Genomic DNA, 9,837 nt, shown 5'->3' on the forward strand with positions numbered 1-9,837 from the left:
AAGCACGGGCAAAGATATCGATATTTACTTGGTTGTCTTCTGGTTACATTACCGTTGATATCACAGTGCTTTTTCCAAGCACCCATGGCATTTAAGTTTTCCTCGCTACTGCACGGAGTTATTGTTTTCACGAACTCGAGTTTGAGACCAACCAGGTCTGCGAAACTGACTCTCTTTGTTGCAGACCCGGTCAGAGTTGGCTCAGAGCTCTTAGCTTGAGCATGCATCTTCATTTCTGCTCTGTTTTCGGATCACCGCCAGTCAAGTGGCTTAAGTCTCTTTCTTTTCAGTAACCGGCAGCCGGCGAATGATGCCGCTGCTCGGGCAAACTCGGGAGATTGACGTCACTTCGGAATCTAAAATGAACGATATTTCACACCTTGCTCAGCTTTTAAGCTGTTTTTGCAAACTCGAATCGACGGAATAATTTAAAATGCGGTTTTGATTTGTTTACCGACCATGCTATCAACTTTGAGAAATAATCGCGGTACTAAAGAAACAAAAAATATATATATTTTTTACTTACAAATGTCCCAGAGCTTTTATCGTGCCTGATTCTTCCCTGCAAAAGCCAAACAACTCTCCCAGGCTGCCAGTGAAAGCTCTTGACTCTCCAGCCGTTATTAACAACACTTTTCCACACGTGCAAAAATAGTGCACAAGACCCTGAACTAGATCTTGTGTAGGTTTGTTTTCCTCAAAGCCTTATACATGTATATCACTTGGTCATCACTTGGGCACAGGCCAACCGAGAGTCAACAAAAAAAGCGTGACTAATCTCATGAATTCAGAAAACATACGGCACTTATAAACAAACAACCGGAATCAGGGGAAAAATATTTCAGCACGACTTGGAAGTTGAGGAAAGCTTTCGTTTCCTTTAGATACAGCGAAAAACCGCATAAAAAGCACTCATTAGCTGTTGAAGTAAGGAAGACATTACAGGCATGACCATCTATAAACTGCATCCAGACATAAGTCGCCACACAGCAGCGATAGCATTTGACGTCATCATCTACATCCGCTCTGTGATGAAAACGTGCGTGGGGTCGCATCTTGGGCTTCCTTACAGTGTTCTAGGACATTTTGCCCACGTACTGAGAGTTTGAGTTTATGCAACAATAGTTTTCTATGGAATTTGTGCCAAAAATGTTGAGCTACCTTTGCAAGAATCTATTTTTACGTTATTCTTTGTGTGCTGAACGGCGTGGATTGGACAAATTACAATCATTTCGGAACGAAAAATCGAAGGGTTTTGTTCGGCGTGACAGTTTAATGTTAGGTAGATGAAAAAGGTTCTCAGCTGTCAGGATGTAAAATCCATGATTTTCCAATGCTTGCTCAAATGCTCCAACACTGCGAAAATTGTGAAGTTTTAGGAGGGTCCAAACTTTGGCTCAGAAAGGACTGTTGAACTCTTTGAGACAAATTACTTCTCCCCCACACCCCCTCCCACCAGTCGCGGTTGCACGTTATAATTCCTTGGCCGCTTACCGTTTATTTAGCTTCATTAAAAAAATCAGCCAGTTAAAAGTGATATACGATCCTGTCTCAAAGTTGTAAGCGTCAGGTTTGATAGGGGGGTCCGGATCCCCTGGACCCTCCCCCTGGATCCGCCACTGCAATGGTATGTTGGGAAACAGCTAGAAAGGTCTGCAAGGAGACTAAAACTGATTGATTGTGCCAGACTCCCTGGCAAACCTCTCCTCCGACTCACTGCTCAAATCCTTCCGCGAGCGAAAAAAATGCGTGTCCTGCAAATGCAAGTCGCTAGTGCTCTACGTACGTAAGTACACTGGGGCCTCCTCGCAAGGATGTGTGGGACCGCGGATCAGCAAGGTAAACGTCCGCAGTAAAAAAGGACGAACCACCAAAGCCCTTTGGGGGTTCCCAATCTACATGAAAACAGGCTCAACATTTGGAATGAAATGAACCCTGGTTGACCGTCAGCTCTCCTTTTAAACTGTCGGAGGCCATAATTGCAAAAATCACGCTATTTACTAACAATTGTCACGCCACAGGAAATGCTCATGTAACATCACATGTGATTTAAACTAGGTAGTTTTGAGTATGCGTCGAACTTTGCCCATGTCGAGTTTTTATGCAACAATAAAAAAACAAGTTGAAGACAAAGTGTAATTAATGGATAAAGGCTGATAGTTTCGAAAGAAACTGTTTGGGGCTGCGTCGGTGGGAGTAACGAAATAATTTGGATATATCAACAAAGTTGAAATGGTAAATTGGCCACCGTAATGATTACAAAAGCTGACGTTTCGAGCGTTAGCCCTTCGTCGGAGCAAAGGACGAAGGGCTAACGCTCGAAACGTCAGCTTTTGTAATCATTACGGTGGCCAATTTACCATTTCAACTTTGTTGATATATCCAAATTATATATGTAATTAATGGATGCTGTTTCTCTCGATGGACGCTTGGACAAAGGCTTTGAATTATTCTCATTTATAAGAGCACAAAGTTTCCTGTTTCCGTAATATTGTTTTAATCTCGATTTAAACCTCGGGTTTAGTACAAAGAATTTGTAAAAATAATCTAGAACATATAAATTTCGAGTTTTCCATAAATAAAGTCGTGAGTTAAACTAAAATGATCTTCATGGGAGATTAATGTTCACTTTTACGCATAAAGAAGAAACGTAGCGATCGAAACTCAATCACTTAACATAATACTATTCACAATATAAAATACGTTTTCTCCGCTATAAAGGAGCACTAAATATTCAAGTTCGTTTCTTTTCAACCACAAGCCGCACAAATCTATTCGACAAAAATATGAAAGGCTTACATTCGAGGGTGACTTTGTTTACACGATATTAAAATCCTTCCGGAAACCTTGTACCGCCCTACTATTGCTCTGTCACGTTAGTTGTGTTGTTATGAACGATTTTTAGGCAGTTACATCAACCTTTTTTTAACGTCTTTTGTCCTTCTCTGATTTCAAACTGTCGTTCCACTGACACGATAAACTGTCGAAGGGAAACGTAATTATGCGCGCACGGTGATTTGCGGGAAGCTTGATCAACCTTATGACGATACGGTGTACATCATTTGTCGACGATCGTATGAAGAAAACATTCTGCACTATAATTACGATTAAAATTATTGTCCCAATACTCCTCACCAACTGTACAGTAGCGAATAGCAAACTCGAGTTTCACTCCAACATCAACATCTTGAGGAATTGAAATTCTGAACTGAAATTTGTCAGTTTCTCCATCTGATGATTTTGGTACATAATCGGCCCAAACATCGCGATAGTTTTTCCATCCATCCACTGTGTATCTTGCAGTGACCTCTTTAGCGAAGGCAATGTTTTTTACTCTCACGGTCCCGGTCATGGCAAACCCGCAAAAAACAACGTTCTCCAAGCAAACATTTCGCTCCATCACACGAGATAGAAAGTTCTCATCTCGCCCAGGTTGTGTAAAGCAACAGCTGAATCGTTTTAAATGAACCGGCGTAGCGGAGAAGTTCAGAATGTCCACTACCTTTTTCAGGGACAAGTCTTCTTCGCTATTTGTCGGTGTAATAATTTTAACAGAGACCAGATCCTGACCATCAAAGTCCGCAAAGTGAACTCGCCGCTTCGTCGTCAAATCCGATGGTGAAAGAAGCGGTGAATCCGTATTCTCCTGTTGTTCTTTCATGATCTTCATCGGTACCTTCTCTTCCAAACACGGGAAGCAGAAGTTGTTATTGGAATCCAGGATTGTTTTAAACATTTACCGGTGCAAAGCGGTTCGACATTAAAGCGGTTTTTTCACTATCAATCGTGCACTAAAGCATGTTTACATTCACCAGTTGTCGGAAATGTTCGTGAGTTGATGCATGCATGAATGGATAAATTCTATTCAAAGACTATGACGTCATCTCATCGTGGAAAAATTGCCGGCATATTATCGCCAACTGAAACAAAACATTGCGTCAAGGGCTTTCAAGCACAAAACCACGAACCAAAAAGCCAAATTACTTTACGAATGCTGCTTAAAATAGTCATCCATCTAAATTCCTGCTTGCGGAAAGTTGGATGGTAGGGATGTCCCACTCGTTTTGTGCGGCCTTGCGAATGTTATCTAAATATAAACAGTGACTTGGCTTTTAAAAGTACTCCAACCATACTTCTACATGTTTTTTTTTTATCTATTTTTTTTTTATCACAGACCTCAGACAACGAAAGGATAATGTGACTATATATTCGTTCATTTATTTACTTTTCAAGGAGCCGGCATGTGTATCTAAAGCGGTTGCTTGCAAGTTTCGGCTTCCGGACCAGAAGTGCTTTTTTAAATTTTATTTAGAATTTTTTCACTTTTTCATTTTATGGCAAGACGAGTTGTGAAGTAAGTTCTAAGCATGAAATAATGGTGTGACACATTATGCCGGCATGTACAGTGCAGAGCATCGAGCATCATCGGCCGGCATAATGACGAAACTTCTTGAAAATTCCCTTAGTGTTACAGTTCAACAACAGATAAATTCTGTAACCTGAATACAGTGAGCCTTCTTTTATTGCTTGCACTTAAGAAAATTGATCCAGTAAAAGTTGTCTTCCGAACTTTAGTAAGACATTTCTTCTTGGCATGTGCAAGCTCCTGTCGGGTGGTAGCCTGAGGAAGGGCCGCAAGGGGCGGAAGGGCCGGGGAAGTTTGAGGGGCTCTTAAAAGCTATTATTTTGATTGATAAAATTGGGCGTAGTGAATCATTTTGAACACAATTTTCAGCATAATGTCATAATGGGGAAATGTTCTAGAGGATAATGCTCAAATTTTCGAGCGTGATTTATTAGTGAATCTTGGTTTCAGATAACTGGAGATTGTTTACAAATTACTGAAGAGTCACCAAGGAGAGGAAGGAGTCCGTCCGTACACCTACACACTTCCCCCGGCTGCAGCAACAATTTAAAATTTCCGTTTGTTTCAAAAGGCGATCGAGATAATCTTACACTATAGAGTGGGGCAGCTGTTACCCAATTTATCGTCTATCATGATCTTAATAGTAGATTGAAACAGCCCGTCTTGAATGCAGTCAAGAACAGTTTATCGTTTGTCTTTGTAGAAGATAGAAACAGTCCTCGCCTACACAGCTCGCCTCTTGAGTAGGCGTAAGCTGCAGCACTGCAATTAAACGTCCGTTTTGCATCGCATACTAAATTTAGATTGCACCTACGTACCCTATGACGTAAAAGTCTACCTACTGCTTTAAGTTCAGGTGAACCGCTCAATCAGAGACAAGTGGCGCATGCTGGATTGGGTAACAAATACAAATCGCGAATGCTATGGCGAGCAAAGATTTCGCCTTTCTCCATCTTACACCGCATCCTAATTTCAGATTACACCACGTACCCTATGACGTGAAAATCTACCCACCGGTTCGGCTGAACTGCTCTCAATTGGAGAGACAAGGCGCTCATGGCTGGATAATTTGGGAAAAAATATAAATTTTGGCTACCCTGGCGAGCAAAGCCCTTTAATATACGATGATTTCGGATATGATTCCGCCGAGAATTAAGAACTGAGATGTTCGAGTGTATATCGTGTAGGGATGTAAATATTTACCATCGAAACCTGACATGCGTCATTTTTCGGGTATTGGAAAAATGAGGTGGTTTACATGAAGAGATCAAGAATACTCTCAGATCGTTTCTACGAGGTCTGGGTACAAGGTTAAAGCATATCTTGTCAGTAAAATAAAGGAAAGCTCCAGATGAAGCAGTCATTTTACATAAAAGCAAAATGAAACAAATATAAGCGAAATAAATACATCCTAGCTCTCATTCAGTACTTAACTCATGGCACCACTTTCCAATACTTTTATTTGTTCATTTAACAATATTTTCAAAGCATATTTTCTTAATACATCATCCAATGCTACTTGAAAGATGTCTCATATATTACAGAACATCATATGGTCTACTGGTATTCAGCTGTACATTTGTTAAGTTAACACACTAGTTAACATAACAATACTGAGTTCTTAATAGAAGAGAAAAATCAAGTTTCCAGATGGGATTTTTCTCTTCTAATAAAAATTGTTTATTTTATCTTTACATGAATACTGAGTTCACCAACTCTTTTCAAAATTAATGACTCTACCTACACTGAAACTTGAGCAAATTTACAAAATTTATCGGTCAAATTTATACACCTCTCTCTCTAACAGGAGCCTCAAGAATGCGCACGATTTGTTTAAGATGGCTACAAAGTCTGTCATGGTTTGAAAGTGGATCGAAGTGAAACACTCAGTTGCAAAAACCTTGACACCTTACACAGCCCCAAATAATGAGACCATAAGGCACTATGAGTATATGGTTATTTTGTAAGTTATTGCCACAGTTGTATGTGGGGAATAATCAAAGCTATCCATATCCTAACCTTACAACATTTATCCATCGAATTTATACACCTCTCTCTCTCTCTGACAGGAGCCTTTAGAATGCAAACGATTCATATAAGATGGCTACAAAATCTGCCATGATTTGAAATTGGATTGAAGTGAAACACTCAGTTGAAAAAACCTTGACACCTTCCACAGCCCTGAATAACTAGACCATAAGGCCCTATGGGCATGCATATGATTATTTTGTACATTATTACCACAGCTGTATGTGGGGAATAATCAAAGCTATCCACTTCCTGAATGAAAAGAATTATCTTGTCAAATATATGACATGAAAAAGATTTAGAAGTAAATCACCGTTTGTGTAGATATATGGACACTACACAGAAACTTTTGAGTCTCACTGTTTCGTGCATGCTTTGTTAGGTGTCAATGTTTATGAAACTGAGTGTATGTTATGGTGAAATGGACTAGTTATTGCCTTTCCTCTACAGACTTCTTATATTCAATAGTGTGTTTGGATTGAAATCTTCTCTCTCTATTTGAACCCAGAAATTTAACAGATGTCTTCCTAACCTCATTTTCTCAGTCCGTACTGTAAGTTACTAAACTCAATTTTTTTTGCTCTGATTTATGGCATACAAGCTTCATACTTGGCCATAAACTCAAGCTTAAAAACGTGCTTGGTAATTTAAAGTGTGGACCATGAAATTGGTTAGTAAAAGGTACATATGATCAAAAATCTGCAGAAGCAATTATATTTCAAGGCTGTGCTCTAAGAAAACTTGAGGGGAGCCCAGTGCTCTGAAACTGTGAAATCCCGGGTGCCCAGCGTATGCTTTTTATGAAAAAACTAAGATTCCTGAGTCGCCCAAGAGCAAAAGTAAGGTGCTAGGGACCATCAGGCACTGCTAGAGCAAAGCCCTGAACATATTTGCAAATACTAACTTGTAACTTACAATATTCTCCTCTAAGTTCCCAGCAAATTAAAAAAATACTTTTTACCTAAATGGTCTTGTTTAACTGCTCTTAAGTTTAACTATTCATTCAAATGGTGTGGCAAAAACAGTTCATTTTACAATTTCATGATGCCTACTTTTTTTCTTATTAAATGAAGAAATCAATTGAAAAATACTGGGAACTCCTCCTTGATTAATGGGAACTGTAATGTATTAAAGATAACAATTCCTAGAGCAAAGCTTCAACCTCCCTGAGAGCAATCTACTTAAAAAAAAGTACAATGTATAGACAGAGATCAGATCTGTGCTAAAAAAATTAACACAAACAAGTGCTATTTGTAACCACAATTTAAGATAAGACATAAAATGAATTATGTTCAAAGTTGTAGGAAGAAATAAAAGGAAGGGCCTGCAAAAAGCCTTTATATGTCTCTGAAAGCTCTCCCAAGGACCAAAATAGAAATCATCTTAAAAGTTATGACTAAAAAATATCACAAATCATAGAAAACACAATATTAAATACTGAAATCATAAAATAAGATAATGGGAGGTTTATCAAGGATAAAAGGAAAATCAAAGTTTGCTTGGTCAAAAAAATTAAACTTTGAAAATGGTTTCCAGAGGCAACACTGTAAAGAAAGAAATGAAACTTTCTGATACAATTTTACATAAATTTGTCAAAAAAATTCACGTCTTGCGTGACTTTGTCACGTTGTGAGATTGCTAATTTCAAATTCAAGTCATTTTGACAATATTGATAAGTTATGTTTCATTTTCCTGACTTCGTTTTACCCATCGTAACGACAACTTGCAAATAGCTTAGATAGCAAGTAAACCATATGTTCAAAATAAAACTCACGTGAAAAAACCAATCCAGAGGAAACATCGCCGCGCTGGAAGGCGTGAGAATTCTCAAGAGTATTTAATGTCCAGGCTCAGTTTCAATACATTGAAACACGATGATCTTCAGTCTTTCGTTATTTGAACTGGACTTTAAATATCGCAAACGTGACCGTCATCTTAGTGTTTTCTATGTTGCCTTCAAGGTATTGAACGATAGTTGAAAAGAGGCCTTCAGAAAAAGTCTTAACGTGGTGTAAATTGAAGTAAACAAAGAAATTCAGTCAGAAATAAGCGTTCACTAGTGCTAACTCTTTTGTTATTTTCACTTGGTTGGTTGCGGAAATATCGATGTAATATCTTGTTCTGGTTACTTTGTTTACCGCCGAAAACCATTTCTAAATAGGTTCGCCATTCTATTGAACTTTGCCCCGTTAGATCCCGTGTCCTCCATGCACTCAATGCGGTAGTTTTGGCCACTGTTATTGTCCCAGAACTCTATTCCTTCGCCTTCAAAGCGAACAGCAAACTCTAAAGCTCCTCCAGAAGCGAGGAAATATTCAGGAAGCGTTATAGCAAATGAAAATCTGTCTGTTGCGCCATCGTTAGATTCAGGTACATAGACCGCCTCCAAGTCTGCAGAAGAACTCCAACTATCTAAAGTGTACCTAATTGTTACACGTTTGTGATAACAGATGTTTTTCACCTTTATCGTTCCCCAGATTGAGTTTTGTGAAGCCACAGCGTTTTCAAGACAAACCGTCTGCAACTCTAACTTGTCTCTGAACTGTTCTGATGCAACCGGTTGTGAAAAACAAACATGCAAAATTTTCTTCGCTCGCTGAAGTTCACGTTTGGTCATTTGCAAAGCGACGTGTATGTTGTACTCATCGTCGCTGTAAACAGAAACGAGAGGTTTCCCGCAGCCATCCGCAAACTGCACACTTTTTTTTCGCGGTGGAGGAAGTGATTTATGCTTGCGGAGTATAGACTGGCAACTATTCTCACCGCCATCGCCGTCGAGCTCGTCGAGCTCGTCGAGTTCGTTGACTTCGGAGAACGGAGGGAAAACTGAGTTGACCCTTCTCAAAGGCACCCGATCGTTCATGATTACACAAACTCTCGCTGCAGTCACGTTCTACTAAGGTTCACACGTGTATATCCATCGTTTTAACGGCAAAATGACTTTGTTTTGGTCCCCACACCGCCGATAACAATAAACATTTACGCTAAATGCGCAAAATGACTAAACGTGCGACTGATCACGCACGGACGCCTTGATACGATCTGATAGGCGGGTTAAATTTAGTATACAGTTTTTGTTTGCTTCCGCACAATTGTTCTACCACATGCCTTGTTTCTTTTTGACTTTGAGAATGTACGAAACCATCGTTTGATTGGTTATTTCCCTTTAACTTGGTAACTTTCAATTTCCAAGGAGGCGAATCTTTTAATTGATTTGGTTTCGCACTGACGAAGTAATAAACACTGATTAGTCTGTTTGCCATTTTTTTTTGTTCTCCCCCCCCCCCCCCGATTTTATTGCACCAAACGACTCAATATATGAAATGAAGAAAGTTAGTAGCTAGATTGTGGCTGATCCATAACATTTCAATCTCCTCAGTCGTCATAGGTTTGAACAGATAGAAATTCCTTGACTGAAATTCTTCGAAAAGTTACTTAAGAAT

The 9,837-nt window shown here is 39.3% G+C and overlaps 3 protein-coding genes across 3 annotated transcripts in view; all 3 read right to left on the reverse strand.

Moving 5' to 3' along the window:
• Positions 1-1,244, reverse strand: part of LOC111327789 (protein phosphatase 1 regulatory subunit 3C) — a 2,176-nt gene extending 932 nt beyond the window's left edge. Inside the window, exons 1-2 of the mRNA XM_022932057.2 lie at positions 527-1,244; positions 1-356 (exon numbers count right to left, since the gene is read on the reverse strand). The exon at positions 1-356 is cut by the window's left edge and continues 932 nt beyond it. Of these exons, the coding sequence (XP_022787792.2) occupies positions 1-233 (233 nt within the window). The 5' untranslated portion in view covers positions 234-356; positions 527-1,244. The remainder of the gene's footprint in view (positions 357-526) is intronic.
• A 1,229-nt stretch (positions 1,245-2,473) lies between these two features.
• On the reverse strand, positions 2,474-3,853 carry LOC111327777 (protein phosphatase 1 regulatory subunit 3B). Its single transcript, XM_022932045.2, has one exon. The coding sequence runs from the start codon at positions 3,734-3,736 to the stop codon at positions 3,059-3,061; it is 678 nt and encodes a 225-aa protein (XP_022787780.1). The 5' UTR covers positions 3,737-3,853; the 3' UTR covers positions 2,474-3,058.
• Positions 3,854-8,389: 4,536 nt separating this feature from the next.
• LOC111327790 (protein phosphatase 1 regulatory subunit 3B) lies at positions 8,390-9,399 on the reverse strand. The gene has a single exon (XM_088753633.1). The coding sequence runs from the start codon at positions 9,255-9,257 to the stop codon at positions 8,529-8,531; it is 729 nt and encodes a 242-aa protein (XP_088609759.1). The 5' UTR covers positions 9,258-9,399; the 3' UTR covers positions 8,390-8,528.
• Positions 9,400-9,837: the final 438 nt, after the last annotated feature.

The sequence above is a fragment of the Stylophora pistillata genome, chromosome 3 (assembly GCF_964205215.1).
Source record: "Stylophora pistillata chromosome 3, jaStyPist1.2, whole genome shotgun sequence".
Taxonomy (NCBI): domain Eukaryota; kingdom Metazoa; phylum Cnidaria; class Anthozoa; order Scleractinia; family Pocilloporidae; genus Stylophora; species Stylophora pistillata.

Excerpts from the sequence above, each read along its gene's own strand:
- LOC111327790 (XM_088753633.1), bottom strand. The coding sequence starts at position 9,257 with ATGAACGATCGGGTGCCTTTGAGAAGGGTCAACTCAGTTTTCCCTCCG.
- LOC111327777 (XM_022932045.2), bottom strand. The coding sequence starts at position 3,736 with ATGTTTAAAACAATCCTGGATTCCAATAACAACTTCTGCTTCCCGTGT.